Genomic DNA, 22,246 nt, shown 5'->3' with positions numbered 1-22,246 from the left:
AAAGCTGACATCACAGTATATATACACCCCTAAAATTGACATCCGCCTGCCAGTATTCTCTGCAAAAGCCAACTGTGAGCAAACAAATAAGTTTTGTTAAACAGAACCATTCCAGCATTCAGCCAACAGGAAAAAAAACTTTGTCTGACTCAGTGTAATAACATTAATCTAGGGACTGGATTGACACTTACAGTTCTCCCTGAAACACACAGCCACGCAGGAGGACTATAGCACAACCATCTGGTGGCCAAGGATGGGAAGTTGGATTCACCTATCTGTACTAAGGAATAGGAAATTATCAGGTAAATAATAATTTCACCTTTCTTAGCATACAGACAGGTGAATCCGAAATGAGAGGGACGAACCAAAACTACTCTTGAACAGGGCAGGAGGCTGCCCACAGTCCAATCAAAACTGCATGTGTGAAGGCTGCATACTCTCAGGCTTGCACATCCAGACAATAATGCCTGGAAAAAGTGTATAAGGGGACTACGTCGCAGCTTGGCAAATGACAACAGGAGACAACAATCTAACTTCTGCCTATGTCACCACCTGAGCCCTAGTGGAATAATCCCTAAACTGACTAGGCAACAGCTGCTCAGCATCCACATTTCATCCATGATTACCTCTCTAATTTAGCAGGCTATTGTAGCCCGCAATGCCGGCTCACCCTCTTTACTCCCACTATGGAGAATTAACAGCTGGTCCATTTTTCTGAGAGGTTCTGAAATATCCAAATACTGCAACACATGCCTTTTAACATCCAAAGGCCATAACAGGTGATATTCTTCCTCATATCTTGCCTTGTCCAGAGACTGCAGGGAAATGAACATATTCAAGCAAAAATTTGAGATCACGTTTTGTAAAAATGAAGGAACAGTATACAGTCGTATCACCCCTGGAGTCACTCATAGAAATGGCTCCCAGCAAGACAAGGCCTGTAAGTTTGAATACTCGACGCGCAGAACAAATTGCCACATGAAACACCATTTTTAAGATCAGAAACCTCAAGGAAAGGCTAGGCTAAGAAATCCAAAACTAGATTAAAACTTCATAAGGTTACCAGTAACTGCAAGGGAGGACGAAGATGCTTCACTCCTTTCAAGAAACGGCCTATATCTAGTTGAGCCGACAAGGGTCCACTGTTCACCTGACCTCAGAAACAGGCAAGAGCTGCCACCTGTACCTTTAATGAATTAAGGGCCAACCTCTTAATCTATCAAGCAAATATTCCAAAATGAGCAGGATCTTAACCGAACAAGAGAGAACCTCTCGATCTTCACACCAAGCCTCAAAACACTCGCCAAACCCATACATAGAATTTTCTTGCTCATAGTACAGTGGCAATCACCGCAGTAGAATATCCATGCTTCAGTAACCAAGCTCTCTCAAGGGCCATACTGTAACATAAAATAGAGTCTGATCTTCGTGAATAACAGGCCCTTGCCGTACTAGATCCCTGTGCGCTGGCAACCTGGGGGGAGGCCACCAGGAGCCTTCGCAAATCTGCATACCACAGTCTCCCGAATCATCCTGCCCAATATGGGCCACGGGGAAAAAAAGCATACAGCAGTTTGCCCTTGGCCACTCCTGCAGGAGAGCATCAATGTCCAAAAAGACTTTGGATCTCTCCTGCAACTGAAGAAGCGAGGAACCCGCACACTGCGAGAAGTCGCCAGCAGATCCAGAAATGGAAGGCCCCAGCAATCCACTATTAGCTGAAATGGCTCGTTTGACAATTCCCATTTTCCTGGATCCAGTCTCTGCAGGAAAAAAGACAACGTAAGAGCAGACCTTCCTCAGCAGACAATATGCAAAGCTAAAATCTCCAAAAGATGCGGTTCCGCCCATTCCATAACTTGGGCTATTTCCTGCGACACTTGCTGACTCTTGGTTCCACCTGCCTCTGCAATCTGTCACTGAAACACAAGCCTGCTAACCAGAGCACATGAGCTTCCAATCGATTGATGTTCCAGAGAGAGACTCTTCTGTACTCCAGCACCCTGCGCTGTCAGCTCCTGACAGTGAGCTCCCCAGTCTTGGAGGCCCACATCTATCATGAGTTCTAGCCAGTCCGGTGAACTTGGGAAAACACCTTCCTTAGATGATCCACTTTTAACTACCACTGCAGTTGAATACAAACCTCCATCGGCAGTCTGAGCCAGATCGAATAGTCTTGAGAATGTGGGCTCCAACGAGAGAGCAGATTGCACTGAAGGAGGATGCATATGCGACCTCATCCATGGCACCACTATCAATCCAAGCACCTGTAGATAGGACCACACTGTCTGGTGTATCGTATTCGTCAATAGTCGCACATGCGCCATCAGCTTCTGAACACGGCCTTCTGGCAGGAACACCCTTCCCTGTTCTGTGTCAAACAGAGCACAGAGATACTCAAGCGAATGTGATGGCTGGAGACTGCTCTTGGCCAGGTTCATGACCCAATCTAACTCCTGCAACAAGGAGATCAACTTGCACTAGACCTAGAAGCTCTCTTCCAGACTCTTGGCCCGAATCAGCCAGTCATCATCCAAGTACAGATGTACCAGGAATCCATCTTTTCTCAACTCCGCCGCCACCACTACCATAACCTTGGAAAAAGTTCTGGACACGGTGGCCAAACCAAAAAATAGCACTCAAAACTGATAACAATGCCCCAAAACCTCGAAATGAAGACATCGTTGCTACTCTAGTCTGATAAGAATATGCAGATATGCCTCTGACAAATCCAGAGTCGTCAGGAAAACCCCCCCGACTGTACTGCACAAGGCTCCCATGCGAAAATGAGACACACAAATGACTCCTTTGAAATCCTGGATAGGACTGTCATGACCTCGACTCACCTCCAATAATAAACAGAGAGCCAACCTATCTCCTGTTCCCAGAAGTGGGTCGGCACACCTTCATTGGGAGGCCCGGGCAGCTCTACTACCTGAGCCCCATCAGGGCTGCCTGGGGCGAAAGGACTGAGATCTACCCAAAGGTCGAGACCTCTGAAAAGCCACTTCTCTGTGGGGCCAAAAACATCTGAACCCACTAGTATGACCTCTCGAGCTGAAGGATCGCAGTGCTGTTTCTTATTCTCTGGTAATCGAGAAATCAGGGACTCACCCCACTTATTGGCCATTTTCTCAAACTCACTCCCAAACAAGAGCGAGCCTTTAAAGGGCAACTTTGTAAGGTTAGACTTCAAAGTTGTATTGGCCGACCAATTTTTCAGCATAGCTAACGCCTAGCCACTACTACTGAAGCTACCCCTCTGGCTGAAGTACAGACCAAATCGCAGCCCACATCTGCCAAAAAGGTGGCTGCTATTTCCATCACTGCCCTGGAATTTACACCAGATTCATCAGCCTCCTCCATTGTACCTGAAGACTGGAGGATAGCAAATGTAACCCCAATATTTAAAAAGGGCTCCAGGGGCGATCCGGGAAACTACAGACCAGTTAGCCTGACTTCAGTGCCAGGAAAAATAATGGAAAGTGTTCTAAACATTAAAATCACAGAACATATAGAAAGACAATCAGCAGAACCAGAGGTCATGAGCTGAGGCTCCAGGGAGGAAGACTAAGAACCAATGTCAGGAAGTATTTCTTCACGGAAAGGGTGGTGGATGCCTGGAATGCCCTTCCGGAGGAAGTGGTGAAGTCTAAAACTGAACGACTTCAAAGGGGCGTGGGATAAACACTGTGGATCCATCAAGTCTAGAGGGCGTGAATAAAGTGGAGGCATTCAAACACTGCACGGAGCGGCAGTAGCCACAGCGGCATTCAAACACTGCACGGAGCAGCAATAGCCACAGAGGCATTCAAACACTGCACGGAGCGGCAGTAGCCACAGAGGCATTCACGGAGCAGGATGCCAGTGGCCAGTAGTTGTTGTTCCACCTTCACGGAGCGGAAGGATGGAGGGCTGCTATTTTAAAAAAATAAATAAATAACTAAATAAAACAAAACAAAAAAATAAAAACAGGGGTGGGTAAGAGTATGGGGCAAGGGGGTGGTCTGCTTGTTACAGCAGTCGCTACCCCTAATTGAGCTGGATGTCACTTGGATGCAGATACAGAGCTCCTCTCTAAATTGGGTGGAGGGGAATTAGGGCTGGAGGGTACTGGAAGCCAATAGTAACAGGTGGGAGAGAGAAAAAGGGAAAAAAAATGGATGGAATAAATGATAGCTTTATGGAGCAATTGGTTCAGGAACAGACGAGAGAGGGAGCAATTTTAGATCTAATTCTCAGTGGAGCACAGGACTTGGTGAGAGAGGTAACGGTGGTGGGGCCGCTTGGCAATAGTGATCATAATATGATCAAATTTGATTTAATGACTGGAAGAGGAACAGTGTGCAAATCCAAGGCTCTCGTGCTAAACTTTCAAAAGGGAAACTTTGATAAAATGAGAAAAATTGTTAGAAAAAAACTGAAAGGAGCAGCTACAAAAGTAAAAAATGTCCAAGAGGCGTGGTCATTGTTAAAAAATACCATTCTAGAAGCACAGTCCAGATGTATTCCACACATTAAGAAAGGTGGAAAGAAGGCAAAACGATTACCGGCATGGTTAAAAGGAGAGGTGAAAGAAGCTATTTTAGCCAAAAGATCTTCATTCAAAAATTGGAAGAAGGATCCAACAGAAGAAAATAGGATAAAGCATAAACAATGGCAAGTTAAATGTAAGACATTGATAAGACAGGCTAAGAGAGAATTTGAAAAGAAGTTGGCTGTAGAGGCAAAAACTCACAGTAAAAACTTTTTTAAATATATCCGAAGCAGAAAGCCTGTGAGGGAGTCAGTTGGACCGTTAGATGATCGAGGGGTTAAAGGGGCACTTAGAGAAGATAAGGCCATCGCGGAAAGATTAAATGATTTCTTTGCTTCGGTGTTTACTGAAGAGGATGTTGGGGAGGTACCCGTAATGGAGAAGGTTTTCATGGGTAATGATTCAGATGGACTGAATCAAATCACGGTGAATCTAGAAGATGTAGTAGGCCTGATTGACAAACTGAAGAGTAGTAAATCACCTGGACCGGATGGTATACACCCCAGAGTTCTGAAGGAACTAAAAAATGAAATTTCAGACCTATTAGTAAAAATTTGTAACTTATCATTAAAATCATCCATTGTACCTGAAGACTGGAGGATAGCAAATGTAACCCCAATATTTAAAAAGGGCTCCAGGGGCGATCCGGGAAACTACAGACCGGTTAGCCTGACTTCAGTGCCAGGAAAAATAGTGGAAAGTGTTCTAAACATCAAAATCACAGAACATATAGAAAGACATGGTTTAATGGAACAAAGTCAGCATGGCTTTACCCAGGGCAAGTCTTGCCTCACAAATCTGCTTCACTTTTTTGAAGGAGTTAATAAACATGTGGATAAAGGTGAACCAGTAGATATAGTATACTTGGATTTTCAGAAGGCGTTTGACAAAGTTCCTCTTGAGAGGCTTCTAGGAAAAGTAAAAAGTCATGGGATAGGTGGCGATGTCTTCGTGGATTGCAAACTGGCTAAAAGACAGGAAACAGAGAGTAGGATTGAATGGGCAATTTTCTCAGTGGAAGGGAGTGGACAGTGGAGTGCCTCAGGGATCTGTATTGGGACCCTTACTGTTCAATCTACCTTATAAATGGCCTGTGACCTACGGCCCGCAAATGCGCAGTAGAGCGCAGCTCTACTGCGCATGTGCGGGCAAGGATGTCGATCAGAAAAAAAAAATGGCGGTGGGGCCGCAGGAGCGGGAGGAGAAGCAGCGGCGCCGCGCGCGCGGTGCCGCTGCTTCTCCTCCCCAGATCTGCCGGCAGATCTCGGGGGGGGGGGGGGTGTGTCACTCCCGCGCCCCCCCCCACCGAGATCTGCCAGCAGATCTCGGGGGGGGTGTCACTCCCGCGCCCACCCCCCCGAGATCTGCGGCAGGAGCGGGAGGAGAAGTAGCGGCACCGCGCGCGCGCGGTGCCGCTACTTCTCCTCCCCAGATCTGCCGGCAGATCTCGGGGGGGGTCACTGCCGCGCGCGCGGGAGTGACCCCCCCCCGAGATCTGCCGGCAGGAGCGGGAGGAGTTAATGGAGCCGGGTGAGGGTTGCGGGAAGTCGCGCTTACGGCGCCGGGAGGAAATGGAGGTGGGTGAAGGGAGGGAGGGAGGGAGAGGGGGAGTGAGTGAGTGGGAGGGAGAGGGGGACTGAGTGAGTGGGAGGGAGGGAGAGGGGGACTGAGTGAGTGGGAGGGAGGGAGAGGGGGGACTGAGTGGGAGGGAGGGAGAGGGGGACTGAGTGAGTGGGAGGGAGGGAGAGGGGGGACTGAGTGGGAGGGAGTGAGGGAGAGGGGGGACTGAGTGAGAGGAGAGGGAGGGTGGAGAGGAGTGGGTGGGGGAGGGGGGTGGTGAAGAGTGAGGGGAGAGAGAATGAGGGGGAGGTGAGAGACAGAGGGATGTAGCCCGTTTTAACGGGCTTTACGGCTTGTATATTTATAAATGATCTGGAAAGAAATACGACGAGTGAGATAATCAAATTTGCAGATGACACAAAATTGTTCAGAGTAGTTAAATCACAAGCAGATTGTGATAAATTGCAGGAAGACCTTGTGAGACTGGAAAATTGGGCATCCAAATGGCAGATGAAATTTAATGTGGATAAGTGCAAGGTGATGCATATAGGGAAAAATAACCCATGCTATAATTACACAATGTTGGGTTCCATATTAGGTGCTACAACCCAAGAAAGAGATCTAGGTGTCATAGTGGATAACACATTGAAATCGTCGGTGCAGTGTGCTGCGGCAGACAAAAAAGCAAACAGAATGTTGGGAATTATTAGAAAAGGAATGATGAATAAAACGGAAAATGTCATAATGCCTTTGTATCGCTCCATGGTGAGACCGCACCTTGAATACTGTGTACAATTCTGGTCGCCGCATCTCAAAAAAGATATAATTGCGATGTAGAAGGTACAGAGAAGGGCTACCAAAATGATAAGGGGAATGGAACAACTCCCCTATGATGAAAGACTAAAGAGGTTAGGACTTTTCAGCTTGGAGAAGAGACGACTGAGGGGGGATATGATAGAGGTGTTTAAAATCATGAGAGGTCTAGAACGGGTAGATGTGAATCGGTTATTTACTCTTTCGGATAGTAGAAAGACTAGGGGGCACTCCATGAAGTTAGTATGGGGCACATTTAAAACGAATCGGAGAAAGTTCTTTTTTACTCAACGCACAATTAAACTCTGGAATTTGTTGCCAGAGAATGTGGTTCGTGCAGTTAGTATAGCTGTGTTTAAAAAAGGATTGGATAAGTTCTTGGAGGAGAAGTCCATTACCTGCTATTAAGTTCACCTACAGAATAGCCACTGCCATTAGCAATGGTAACATGGAATAGACCAGGGGTCGGGAACCCATGGCTCGCGAGCCAGATATGGCTCTTTTGATGGCTGCATCTGGCTCGCAGACAAATCTACTAAATCAGTGTGTCGCCACACTTTCCAGTCCCCCGCTGACCCAGCTGCTCCCCGATCCTCCTCCGCCCAGGCTTAAAATACTGTCAGCCCGGGCGGAATGCAGCAGAATAGCTGGAGTCGGCGGCACCGGCATGCTCTCTTCTTCCCGCCCCCCGCGGCCCGGAAGAGGAAGTTGTGAGCCTCGGGTGCGTGCGCGGGAAGAAGAGACCACGCTAGTGTGGTCAGCGTCGGTCCGACGAAAAGAAGACTGTGCAGCGCGGCTCGGAGGAAAATAAAGAAGAGCTTCAACCGCGGCCAATGGGACTCCTCCTCCGCAAGAGCTGAAAATGAAGGAGGTTAGCGTTGGGAGGAGGCTGCTGCTGCCGCGAGTTCCCGGGGTGGGGGAGAGAGAGAGTGAATGAGTGAGCAAGCATGTGTGTTTGAGATCCTGTCTGTGTGAGTGAGAGATTGCATGTATGTGAATGATTGAGAGCCTGTATATGTGAAAGAGAGTATGTCTATGATTGAGAGCCTGCCTGTGAGAGAGACAGCATGAATGTAAGTTTACGATTGGGAACCTGTATGTGTAAGTTTGTGATTGAAAACCTGTTTGTGTGAAAAAGTATGTGTGTATGATTGAGATCCTTTGTGTGTGAGAGAAATCATGTGTATGTATGATTAAGAGGCTGTGTGTATAAGTAAGAGAGAGCATGTGTGTCTGTGATTGAGAGCTGGTTTAGGTGATGGAGCATGTGAGTGTTATTTATTTATTTAACGCTTTTTATATACCGGCATTCGTGGGCCACATCATGTCGGTTCACAAGTAACTGAGAAAGGAAATTACAATGAACGAGGATGGAGGGCTAACTGGGAAATAATTGGATAATATACAAACTGGATAACATATAAAGTACAGGAGAGAGAGTCAACGAGCAGGGATACAACATTGTTGAACGACATGGAAGTTACTTATCCATGTTGAAAATAAATGTGCATAAGCAAAGATTAAATATGCATAAGCAATGTTACGGAGGCGTATGTGTGCACTTAAAAAACTTAGTATATGAACTTATTTACAGTGTAAAGGAGGCATGTGCACTTATGTACAATTATATGCAGGGTGAAAAGGGAGGGAGAGAGGGGGGGAAAGGAGGAGGGGGAGGAGGGAACAAGGAAACAAGATGGCAAGGTACTTTCAAGCAAAGGTTGGTGGTGGAATGAAGGGCGGTGTAGAGGGGAGGGGGTACTGGGATGGTAAGAGGGAGGTCAAGGAGAGGGTATGAAAGCTGTGCGGGGGCTGAGAGTATGTGATTGAGAGCTTGTGTGTAAATGAGAGAAAGAGAGGACATGTTTGTAAGCATGTGAATGAGAGTCTGTGTGTGAGAGAAAAAGACAGCATGTATTTATGTGATTGAAAGCCTGTGTGTGGGTAAGCGTGAAAAGATAGACAGCATGTGTGTAAATGTGTAAATAAGAGCCTATATAAGTGAGAGAGAAAAAGCATGTGTATATGTGAGTGACTGAGAGCATGGGTGTATAGGTGTGTAATTGAGAGCCAGTGTGAGAGAGAGCGCTGGTATGTGACAGAGAGGAGAAAGTTCCAAGCAAACCACCCTTCCTCCTGCTAATTCAGAACAATCTCAGGACACCTGGATATCAAACATTCCCAGGTATGCAGAGCAAAAAACTTTTTGTATCCTTATTATTTTTCATTACTGGGTCTTTGTGTCTGCTATTTTGAAATATTTTGTTGGTATCTGGAAATGTTTTATATGAGTTTTTAATTATTGGATATTCCACTCATCAGCTGTTTCGAAATATGTTCTTTTTGTTAGTACAGTTTTACTGCTGATGATTTTATATTTCTTGATTTGTTTTATAAGGATGGGTGGTTTCGTTTTTCCTTTGTTACACTGCATACAGAGACTCTGGCTTGTTGCAGTTTCCAATTCAGTTTTTTCTGCATGCTTCTAGTTATGCGTTTTGGTCTCTTTATTCTATGTTAGGTGAGGGTCAGCACGTGATTCAGGTGAGGTTTTCTGCTGGCGTGTAGTTTCTGTGTAGGACTCTATAGCAGCCTGACTTGGTCCATTTTCCTAATAGGAGATGTATTGGTGTCTTAAGGCCTGGTGTAATATTTTCAGAGACATTGTACTTTAAAAGTGTGTTCTTACATAAAATGCACACATTTACTTGTATTTAGTTTTAAACATATTGTATGGCTCTCATGGAATTACATTTTAAAATATGTGGCATTCATGGCTCTCTCAGCCAAAAAGGTTCCTGACCCCTGGAATAGACTTAGTTTTTGGGGTACTTGCCAGGTTCTTATGGCCTGGATTGGCCACTGTTGGAAACAGGATGCTGGGCTTGATGGACCCTTGGTCTGACCCAGTATGGCATTTTCTTATGTTCTTATGAGAAAGCAGAAAACAAGAGCAAGCCACCAGGGAACAACAAGAAGCTATCTGCAAAGTCATTGCCATCGCTTCAAAAGCCTGCTTAAGGATAGCCTCAATTCTCCTATCCTGGGAATCCTTTAAGGACACTCCCCCTTCTATGGAAATAGTCATTTGCTTGGTAATGGACATCCACCATCGGAAAACGCAATTGTTCTCTTGTAACGGGATCCATCCAAGACTCCTCATCCTTTAAAATTAGCTTCTGGGGTACCCCATTCAAGATCAATTAATTCTTGGATGGCCTCGATAATAGGGAAGAAACATGAGGCTTTATGCAAGGAAACCAGAATGGGATTTTTCTTTGGCTCAGACATGGATTCAGCCCCAGATACTCCCAGCATCTTCAATGTCTGGAAAATGAGATCCAGTAACATCTTTATGAAAGAACTGCAACATAGTTCTAAATGGCTCCAATCCCGGAGAAATGCCCCCATCCTCCAGGGAAGTAAGGAACGGTCTTCATCATCAGTGCCATTTGGATCCCTATCAGCAAAACCAACTACTCTAGGCATACCCTGATGCTTACCAGCACCACCAGGCATGTGGGATTTCACTGCCTGTGACTGAATAAGATTGGCTGGGGACGAGGACTGCACCTGAAGAAAGGAATGCAGTCCCAGCCAAGAAAAGGCTAAAGGATCCATGCCAAAACCAGGGGCAGGTGTCCTGTGCCCACTGAACTACTTTCCCCTGCTGACAAACCAGTTAGGGGAGCTCCAAAATCAGGCAATTCTTCTGGCAGCTATTTTTCCATTCCCACACCAGGCTGGGAAGAACCAGCCTTATTAAAATCAGACGGCGGCAACATTCCCTGAGCCTCCAAACACAGCTGACACAAATTAGAAGGAACACCAGACAGATGCCCAAATATGACAAGCAACACTCAGGGCAAGGCGCTTAAGTTTCTTCGCTATAGGCACCATCAGACCCAGATAAGGGGCACAACACTGTGCCTATAAGTATCCAACCTGAGCTCTCTCGGGACACTCACAGCATGCACGCAAAATAGGTACATAGTGTGCATGCGCATAAAAAAAAGGCGTGTGCGTGCACAAATGAGGCCCTGGCATGCGCTCTTATGCACCTAACTAGGCACACAAGCAAATGTACAATGGACTGCACAGTCGGGTGCACAAGCACAACACGACGGAACTGAAGAGGGCAGTCTACAGCGCACAATAAACATATGGTGAACCAGCCAAGCCTTGGAGAGGGGCCTAGCTGCAAGGGCTGCTCAAGCAGCCAGACTGCCCCCATCCCTTGAACTCCACCGGAGGTGAGAACAGCCAACAGATCACGCACTAATTACAGGGACCTGGGGGGGGGGGGGGGGGGGAATCCCTACTTAACACCCCCGCTATTTTTTTTTTTAACCCTTTACCTGGGCTCTGTCCATCCCAGCTGAGTACAAAGACTGTCTCTGGCTGCGGTGGGAGAGGGCATAAAGCAGAGTTGCTTACCTGTAACAGGTGATCTAGGACAGCAGGATGTTAGTCCTCACATGTGGGTGACCATCAGATGGAGCCAGGCATGGAAAACTTTTGTAAAGTTTCTAGACCTTTGACTAGGCACACTTAAGCATGCCCAGCATGCCACTATCCACATGGGGTCCCTCTTCAGTCTCATAACATAGAATTACGAAAAAATAAAACAGGAGAAATTCAACTCCGCAGGGTGGTGTATGGGTTTTGTGAGGACTAACATCCTGCTGTCCTGGAGAACACCTGTTACAGGTAAGCAACTGCTTTCTCCTAGAACAAGCAGGATGATAGTCCTCAAATGTGAGTGAATCCCTAGCTACAGGCTGCTCCTGAACAAGCATGACCAACATGCATCCAAATCAGGTGCCAAGTGGCACAACAAAAATGGTACTGTTGGTAACAGAGGGAGTCAGCCTGTACCTGAACAAAGGGCCTGAGATGGAAAGAATTGGATTTCACAACAAAGATTCTGGAGGACTGACTGGCCAAAATTTCTGTCATATTGGCCATCCCTGTCCAGACGGTAGTGAGAGGCAAAAGTGTGGAGGGAACTTCAAGTCGCAGCTTTGCAGATCTCATCCGCGGTGACTGCTCGCAAGTGGGCCACCGAAGCTGCCATACTTCTAACAGAATGAGCTTGACATGACCTTAGGGGAGGCTTCACCTGAAGTAGACCCCGTTGTACCGAGATGGGTGATCCATCCATTCCTTGGTGGTAGACTCCAACAGCACTAAGATGTATCCTGACTGAGTGTAGTAGGTAGTCCAGAAACTTCGGGGTGCAGCAAGAGAACGGAATCAAAGCGTGATACTCACACCAAATGAAGAATCTCTTCCACTTTAGGCCGTTTAGACTTCCTAGTGGATGGCCTCCTGGACTCCAAGAACCGGGACACATCATCTGCGAGTTCCAGGGGCTGTAAAATCACACAACATCCCATGAGGGATGTTGGGATGATGCAGTCTGCCCTGATCCTGTGAGATGTGGTCTGAGGAGGTCCCCAGGCTGATCAGCTCCCTCATGAAGAGATCTTGCAGGAGTAGGAACCAGATCTGTCACAGCCAATAAGAAGCAATGAGATCATGGTCTCCTGGTCCTGCTGGAGTTTCAGGAGAGTCAGACACCAATGGAAGCGAAGGATACGCATACAAGTGGCCCGTGCCCCAATAGCGGGCAAAGGTATCGGATGCCGGCTTGCTGTTCTCCCTGACCAGGGAGCAGAACTGAGCTAACTTCCTGATGCAGGGGGAAGCAAGAAGATCCTGTGACTGGGGAATCCTGGACAGGAAGATCCAATCGCAACCTCCTACTTTAGGGCCCATTCATGGGGACGGAATAAACGACAGACTGTCCACCACCACATTCTCAGTCCTGGAAGGTACATGGCACAGCGTAGGATGCCCTGGGAGAGAGCCCAGGACCAGATCTGGACTGCCTCTTGGCAGAAGAAGAACAATCTCGTGCCTCCATGTTTGTTGAGGTACTACATCACCACCTGGTTGTTGGTCCGGATGAGGACCACCTTGTTAGCCAGATGATCTTGATATTTTGAAAGAGCTTATTGGATCGCCTGGAGCTCCAGGAAGTTTATCTGATGTTGCGCCTCTTGAGTAGACCATCAACCCTGAGTTTGGAGACCCTCTACAGGGGCACCCCCAACCCAGGTGGGAGGTATCCGTGGTGAGCATAACTTGAGCAGAGGAAGCCTGGAAGCGTAACCCCAGTCTCTAAGTTGAATAGGGTCTCCCACCACGACAAGGAGACCCGGAGCGGTTGAGTAACCTGGATGCGCACCCGAAGATTTTGGGTGTCCTCATGCCACTGGGACTGTAGGGTCCACTTTGCCCTGTGCATGTATAGACGAGCGAAGGGAGTGACATGGACAGGTGCCGCCATGTGTCCCAATAGCCGTAGCATACAGTGTGCTGAGACTTGGCGACGCCGAGATATTGCCCTCGCCAGGGCTACCAAGGTGAGCGCCTGATCTCATGCAAAAATGCCCAAGCTTGAGTCATGTTGAACCCGGCCCCAATAAAGTCCAGCTGTGGAGACTGAACCAGCTGAGACTTTGGGTGGTTGACCAGAAAGCCCAAGGTCTCCAATTCCTGAATGGAGTGCAGGACTGCAGCGCCTGGGTGGCACTCTTAATAAGCTAGTCGTCCAGGTAGGGAAAAATCTGCATGCGCAGTCTCCTTAAGTAGGCCCCCACCACCACCACCAGGCACCTGGTGAAGACACGGGACGCAGATGCCAGACCAAACGGCAGCTCTTCTGTACTGATAGTGGTTCTCGCCCACCACAAACTGCAGGAATTTCCTGTGAACACAGGAAATTTCGATGAGGGCATAGGTATCTTTTACATTGAGGGAGCAAAGCCAGTCACCCCCTCCGCATGAGAGGTATCAGGCTGCCGAGAGAGACCATCTTGAACTTTTCCCGTTTCAGGAATTTGTTCAAGGCCCGCAAGTCCAGAATAGAACGAAGGTCCCCTGTTCTCTTTGGAATCAGAAAATATCTGGAGTAGAAGCTGCTCTCTCGTTGCCCTGGAGGAACGGGTTTGACTGCCTTGCCATTAAATGGGCAGATAGCTCCATATTTCCTGACCCACTGAGGAGCCCCAAGAGGGGCACGGGGGAAGAGTTTCGAGGGACACCCGGAAAGTCAACCTGTATCCTGAACGATTGACAGGACCCACCAGTCCAAGGTGACGGTCAGCCAACGGTCCACAAAAAATGGTAGCAGGCCTCCGACCAGAGGGTCTGCCATCCTACATAGATACAGGTGGCTGGCTTACACTCCCTCGCGGCCAGTCAAAAATCGCATGGTAGGGCTTTGCTGGGGTGCCATCTGAGTCCTAGGGACACATGTTTGCCTGGGGCAAGTCCTAGGGCCAGCCCACTGAGCCCTCACCCTGACCGCCAAAGGGTAACACTGGGCAACAATGAAAGTGTCACTGACCTAAAAAGGTCCTACTCTGTAGTATCTTGATGTGCTGAACACGAATATGACCATGAAAAGTTTTTATTGGCTCTCGTTTTGAAGATATTTAATATAGTTCACTTTCTATGTTTAGTCATGTAAATTTATCCAGGACTGTAAATAAGCCTAGAATGATGTAATATTGCATCATATTGCATAATACCATCATGCACACATCATCCAGAGTTTATTACATCATTTTCTGATGCAATGCAGTTCTACTGCCATGCTGCTGCTGAGTAAGCTGACGTCAGCAGTGTACTATATGAAGCCCAGTCAGAAAGGGTGAGCATTTGAAATATTCATGCTGGCTGACTACTGCTGGACACTCTGCAGAGATGCTCCCGAACAGGTGTGCAAGAGACAAGCAAAGAAATCTAAGACGTAGTCTATGACTTCATTTTTCAAACGGTATTAACCGTAGGTCTCCTACTATTGGCATACAATTCAAGATGTAATTATATTATTGCATATTACAAAAAAACTAGAGCCAATTTTGCATTTTCACAGTCACATTCGTGTTTAGCACATGGAAATGTATAAGAATTGACTAATTTAATTTCCGTAACATGACTTTTGTGAAAATTTGTTGCCCAGTGTAATACTTCCTTGGACGGTAAACAGGGTATCTGGGACCCTGCCATAAGGATTTTTTGCCTGAAGCCTGTTGGTCCAAGGTGCTGGCCAAAAGATGCTGGTCTCATGATGATCCTTAAGCCGTGCCTCCTCCTCAATCTTATCCCTGAAGAGATTCTCTCCGGTACAGGACAAGTACACAAAGTGCTCCTGAACTTCTGGATGAAGGTCAGAGGCCTGGAGCCAAGCCATGCGGCAGGCACCGATGCCAGCTACAGCCACCCTTGCCGCAGTCTCAAAGACATCATAGGCAGTCATGACCTCATGCTTTCGCACACCAAACTCTGCTGGACCATCTTCAGGAAGTACTCTTGCAGTCGCTGAGGTAGGCACTCAACCAGATCATGGACCAGCTTCCAAAGGCTCCTGGAATACTGGCTCATATACAGCTGGTAGCAGGCAAAACAGGCCACCAGATTGAAGTCCTGGAAGACTTTCCTTCCCAAGGCATCCAGGGCCTTGTACTCTTGGCTCGTGGGAGCCAAAGCATGGGTATGAGAATGCTTTGCTTTTTTTGAGTGATTCCTCCACCACGGATTGGTGCAGAAGCTGACGCCTCTCAAACCCCATGGTAGGCTGAACCAGATACACTGCATCAGTCTTCCTTTTCACAGGGAGTACCATAAATGGGGTGCTCCCAGAGCCGGACAAACAAGTCCTTAATTATGTTGTGGACTGGAACAGCCACCACATCCACAAACTGGAAGATCCCCAGCATCTTGTGCCTAGAGTCCTCCTCCTCCGTCTGGAGCTGAAAGGCGACTGACTCCACCATGGTCCGCACAAAGTCCGCAAATGTCAAATCCTTGGGAGGGGATAGATTCCTCTTCTGGAGGAGACAGCTCAGAGGGCATGTCCTGGGAGTCCTCCGAAGAGGACTCAGATGCATCATCCCTCCACAGCTTCCACACTCAGGTCACCCAGGGACCCAGTGGGGGGAGACCAAACTATGCCCTTGGTCACTGAGAGCACGAGGGCTTGGGCAATGCTGGCCACAGAGTCTGCCATAGAAGAGGAGGCAACAGCCCCAACAGCCCACCTTTGTCAGAGGAATCGGCGATGGGAATGAACTCTGTCAAGAGGCGGCATCGGTCCCCCCGGGGCATCAAAGGTACCGGGGCACCGGCAGCACATGGAAGAGCAAGTCCAAGCGCTCCAGCAACTGTGCCAGCACAGACTGTGTAGGCTCCAGCATCGGTGGCAGCTCGATGCTTTGTAGGGTTCGGCCAACCGCACTATGCATTCTATCTCCTCCTCAAATGCTGCCAAAGACAGGACAGTCTGAGGAGGCGGCGGCGTAACTTTGACTCCCTTGGTGCCCCAAGGGAGGCCGATGTCCGGCAGCAGAATCGCGGGGTTCCGACTCGGGCCCTCTGCCTCAATGGAGGACAACTCCTCTGTGGCCCAGGGCCACTTTGGGGGCATTACGGGCAGCGCCGGTGTCTTCCAGAGCTTAGTCTCGTGCAAAGACGGAGACCAATGACTATTTCCTAGACTTCCCATGATGCTCGGCCTGGTCTTTCCCTGGCGCTGAGGGAGACTGTGATGATCCGGACCTGGAACGAGAAGAAATGGATGCAGGCCTGTCCTCAGCACCCAATTCGACCTGGGGACCCGGCGGTGGAGAAGACAGCATGGGACCAGTAGCCACCAGTTCCTCTTTCCCCAGAGGCATTGATGCCCCTGACGCAGAGGTCGAGGGATCAGACTTCCTGGGGCCAAACAGCTTGTCCATTTTATCCAGGTGTGCACAGCAACCCTTGGGGATCATTTGGGCACAAAATTGACACCCCCTGATGTCGTGCGATGCCACCAGGCACAAGATACATGCCTTATGGTAGTCTGTGATGGACACAGTCCAGGGGCACAGAGGGCATTGGTGAAAACCCGATGACGCCATGTCAAAAAAACTGACGAGTAGACTGTCAGCAGCCACCGGGAGATGGCACAGTCGGGGACTGACCACAAAGAAAGTATAACTCACCACGACGCCCCCTAACTAAAGCCATGAGAGGAGACTAGGGACCCAGCGCAGAAAAAAAACGAGAAGAAACTAACGTGGTAGTTTTCCTACAAAACCAGCACAAGTTCCACATCCGCGAGATGATAGCTCCACGGAAGAGACTGAAAGAGGACCCCATGTGGACAGGGGCATGCTGGGCATGCTTAGGATGCCGAGTCAAAGTTCTAGGAACTTTGACAAAAGTTTTCCGTGCCTGTTTCCATCTGTCACCCACATGTGAGGACTACCATCCTGCTTGTCCTAAGAGAAAACCTTCACCGCCACGCACTGCTTTCTGCACCTACTTGCCTTTTAGCTGTTTATTTTTATAACAGCTAAGTCCATGCCAGTTGAAAAACACACACATGAGGGACCACGAAAATCACCTCAGGAATTCTCAAATGAAGGAGGGACCATAAGATATCACCACAGGAGAGCAGGGCGAATTACATTTCATTATCTCCTTCTAAACTTTAAAGCAATACCCAGTAGGGAGATGCACGTCCATCTGCTGGCTACGGAGAATACTGGTGGGCTTATGTCACTGCAGGGGTATATATGTACTGTGATGTCAGCTTTGCTCTGTCTTCATCTGCTGGTAGAAGTGCATAACCCACTGTTTTTGGAATCACTGATCTGTACACTAAGAAATGTCTATTAATCTGTCTCGATCTGCTGGTCGGGGAACATAACCCAAACTAGACTGGTCTGGCTGACTGAAGAGGCAATACATTTTGAACCCATTTACACCAGTTGAATAAGAGAAGAGCATACATACCACCACCAGCAATGGTAGCTTTAATGAGAGAGTCCAATTCCTCATCACCACGGATAGCCAGCTGCAAGTGTCGAGGAGTGATACGCTTTACTTTCAGATCCTTGGAAGCATTGCCTGCCAGCTCCAGTACCTAAGAACAAGATGAGAAAGGAGAAGGACACTGATTAGAATTGTAGATCAGGCCTTAATCTTCCCCTAAAGTGTACCGCTAATGATTATTCCAAGTGCTGGGAACCAAACAGTAAAGATATGAGATCCACAAAAAGCACCACTTTCTACTCACTCAGCAGAAAGCAGAGTTGCTTACCTGTAACAGGTATTCTCCGAGGACAGCAGGATGTTAGCCCTCAGACATGGGTATTATCCTCGGATTGAGCCCCAGTCTGTAACTTTGATCTCAAAGATTCTAGAACTTTCAAACATGCCCTACTGAGCATATGCAGCTATAGTCAAACACCCTGCCCCCTATGTAGAGTCCCTCAGTCCATGATATAGCTAATACATGGAGAAACCAATGCCTAAGGGAGGTGGGTGGTTTTCATGAGGACTAACATCCTGCTTACTCAGAGAACATCTGTTACAAGTAAGCAACTCTGCTTTCTCATACGACAAGCAGGATGTTAGTCCTCACACATGGGTGATTCCCAAGCGATAGGCTGTCCAAGCAGGACAAAGCGGGAAACTGCCCAGTGCTGAAAAGCACCACCTCTCCCTTTTGCTAATGAGGCAGCCAACCCACAATGGGGTCTAGGTGGGAAAAGAGAATGGGTTCTACAAAGAAAACCATAGAAACAGACAAAACCCCCATGCACAGCTAGGGCACCGAAGACGGAGGAGGGATGCAAGTGCCAGCAAGAAACATACTTTACATTATGGAAAACACAGGGTTTCAGATCAGTAAAACCTGACGAAAGTAGGTCTAGAACCCTCTGGATACAGGAAAAAGTCTAGAGATGTAAACAAGAGAAGGACTCTTGTATGAAGACTGCATAGTTTCCTTCAGCATTACAAGACAACCGAAAAACCAATTAGGGCCTGAAAGTTCTCCAGAAAGAAACTGCAGTCCACGGGCAACTGAAGGACAGAATGCATCTACAGAAGAGTGCCCATGTTTGGCCAATAGGCACAATGGGCAGAAAACCCCAAACAACGCTTCGAAGAATAATCAGCAACACCACGCAGATCAGCATCAAGAGTTTCAGGGGGATGAAAGGCAATCCCTGAATGGGATCTCTAGCCCAAACCCCCAAGCAGGGAGAGAAATTAGGCCTGAAGCTCACCCACACTGCACCCTATCAACAGCAGGGCTATCCACCATGTATAATTGATATGCTGCTATTCGCGTTATCAACATGGACCCTTGAAAGACTTTATATCCCAATACATCCAATGCCTTCTGTTCGTTTCCAGAAGGAGAAGAGGAGTGTGGACAGGATCTTTTAACCTTCTTTTGGGCTGATTCCACAACCACAGAATTTTGGGGCAATTGGCTCTTCTGAAAACCTAGGGCTTGTTGGACCAGGTAAGTAGCAAGAGGTCAAGCAGAACTTCGTGCACTGGTATCGCCATTACCTCTTTTGGAGCATCTACGAATTGTAAGACTTCCAACATTTTGTGGTGAGCGTCCTCCATTATCAGTGGAAATGGTATGGGCTCAGACATCTCCTTGACAAAGCTGGCAAAAGAGAGGTCTTTTGGGGGAGAAGGCTCTGAAAGCAATTCCTCGGAATCTTGTGAGGAATGGTCAGAGGATGCCTCCTCCCATGGATCATAGGGAGTGTCTACCTCTCCCACCGGGATTCCCGAGGGAGGAAGGATGCCAGAACCTAGAGGACGAGAAGGCATTGATGGATGCGGCATCAGCTTCGAAGGAGGTGGTGCCGGTATCGAGGCGGATGAGGTGCGCTTAGGCACAGACAGTCCCGATGGACAGGCTCCGGCATCGGTGGATTCCATGCTGGGATCGGGCCGGACATCACTTCTTCCTCCGGGGAACCCGGTATGAGAATCGGGACCTGCGGAGGTCTCAATGGTCAACTGTGCCGGCGTGTCTGATGGCACGGGCTGAGTCAGCAGAGCACCAATGAGGGTATCCAGGCGCTTGAGGAGCGGTGTGAACAGAGGACGCCGGTTACAGTATGGGGGCCGACATTGGTGGCGAATGGAAACCCCGAAGGGCATTCAGCACTGCCTCTTGGACCATGCGGTCCAATTCCTCCCGAAAAGCCAGCATGGATGGCACGGCAGCTGGGGTAGGAGGCAGGCTAGGCGACACCGGAGCTTCCATGGGGGTTCGTGGAGGCTCGGTGCCCGGCACCAATATCAGTGGGTAACGCCTCTGTGTCCTGGGTTCAGTTCTGTTGGAAACAGGATGCTGGGCTTGATGGACCCTTGGTCTGTCCCAGCATGGCAATTTCTTATGTTCTTCTTATGTTCTTATGAGGAGGATGGGGGCTCCTCTTCCCATGCCCTCTTCGCAGGTGGCTTGGTGGAAGTCAATGCCGCTGCAGTATCGGTGCCAGCACTGAGCGGGGATGCACGTCGGTGCCGGTGACTATGTTTCCCTCGGTGCGAAGGACCTAAGCACAAAACACAAACACTGTGCGGGTCCATGATGGACATGGTCACTCGGGGCATTTTCTAAACCCAGTTGCCTTTGAAAAAAGAGGGCGGGCACGCGGTTGGTGACAGTCGGGCACAGAGGGGTATGCTGCTGGAAACCAACCGCAAATCACGGGAAAAAACACTTACCGAGTGTCGGAGGGAATGGAGCGCGATGGGGGACCCCGGTGAGAGTGATTTTAAGAAGATAAACTTCAAATATTTCCGTGAGGAAAGTTGTGAGAAATTTCTCACAGAGCTCCTAACCGCGAGGCAACTTGCTATGTGGGGAAAAAAAAAAAAAGAGACTGAAGGGGGACCCCTGGTAGCCACAGGGTTAGTGGCATGCTCAGTGTACCAGTCAAAGTTCTAGAAACTTTGACAAAAAATGTTCAGTGACAGGGCTCCATTTGATCACCCATATGTGAGGACTACCATCCTGCTTGTTCTGGGAGAATAACAAGTGTGGGCACCTTTTAGCCAACTATTTAAAAAAAAAAGAAGCGTATTTATGCTCTTAAGTTCTCCTCAGGAGCTCTTTTAGTATCTAATAGTGATATTATACAAGAATTCCGTAACTTATCATGAGCTATATTGTTCCAAAATATCTGCTTCTATATCCAATGCTCATCAGTTTCCTTCACAGCTGCCACATCCCACATTAACCTCAGCTTAACTATCAAGTTTAGAACGGCAGATATCCATCGCGGAAATCTCCAGTGCCATCTCTACACTGAGGACGGGGAAGACTCCAAGACCAGATGGCTTCTCAGTAGATTTCTACCAGGCCTTCAAGTCCGATTTTACTCCTCGATTGCATTAAGATTTTACTTTTTTGGTTTCTTTACTGATTCTTACCTACTTTTTAATGAAGCTTGTGTAGTGGTTCTTCCAAAGCCAGGTAGAGACTCCCAACTTACTAATTATCGGCCCATATCGCTACTTAACACTGATTATAAGATCGTCACCAAAATTTTGGCTACTTGTCTGGAAGACATAATGGGCTCCCTTCCCTCATTCACCCAGACCAATCTGGTTTTATTAAGCACTGTCTGATATCTAATAATGCATGTTTATTTTTGCACATACAGAACCTAGCGAAGTTTCAAACATACCCGGTCATTGCTATTTCTTTAGATGCTGAAAAAGCATTTGATAGAGTAGAATGGGAATATTTGTTTACAACCCTACAATGGTTTGGTTTTGGACCTAACTTTATTTCATGGGTTCAATTGCAATATCATGATCCAACCTTTTCATTTACTTAAACAATAGAATCTCTCCCCGTTTTACATTTCACCGAGGCACCAGACAGGGATGCCTGTTATCCCCCCCTACTTTTTAACTTGGCTTTGGAACCCCTATTACTTTCAATTCGACAGGCGGAAGATGTGCAAAGTATAGTGCATGGAATGGATGTACATAAATTGTCAGCTTATGCAGATGTTCTTCTCTCTATTGCAAACCCAACATCTTCTTTACTGCCACGATCCAACTCCTCCTGAAAGTCTGGGGTGGCGCTTCAGCAGCGGCCGATGCTGCCCCAGAACCGGAGCCGTGCGTCGACTGTGACTGGTGGCTATGCTTGCGGGTTCTCTTTCGGTGCTTGGCCCAATGTTTTCTCGGTGCCAAGGAAGCGGAAGATCCTGATGTCTGGGAGATTGGTGAGACCTTCGAGGATCTATCACCATCCCCTCGATCCCTGAAGGTACTGGTGAGAGGAACAGCCAGGTGAAGCGTGTCAGAACACTCCCCACGACCTTTCGGCGTCAATGGGACAGACGCAGGAGTAGAAGGAGCAGACTTTGGAGCCCCAAAAAGTTTCTCAATCTGATCGAGGTGCACCCACGCCCTTTGGGGGGGGTCATCTGATCACACAGA

General features: G+C 48.1%; 1 protein-coding gene across 1 annotated transcript in view; it reads right to left on the bottom strand.

The window, feature by feature from the left end:
* LOC115092908 (histone H2A.V) overlaps positions 1-22,246 on the bottom strand; it is a 96,247-nt gene that overhangs the window by 4,539 nt on the left and 69,462 nt on the right. Inside the window, exon 3 of the mRNA XM_029604323.1 lies at positions 17,765-17,894. Within this exon, the coding sequence (XP_029460183.1) occupies positions 17,765-17,894 (130 nt within the window). The remainder of the gene's footprint in view (positions 1-17,764; positions 17,895-22,246) is intronic.

The sequence above is a fragment of the Rhinatrema bivittatum genome, chromosome 5 (assembly GCF_901001135.1).
Source record: "Rhinatrema bivittatum chromosome 5, aRhiBiv1.1, whole genome shotgun sequence".
In the NCBI taxonomy this organism is placed as follows: domain Eukaryota; kingdom Metazoa; phylum Chordata; class Amphibia; order Gymnophiona; family Rhinatrematidae; genus Rhinatrema; species Rhinatrema bivittatum.
Note: the sequence above shows the minus strand (reverse complement) of the source record. Positions and strands in the feature narration are given on the sequence as shown.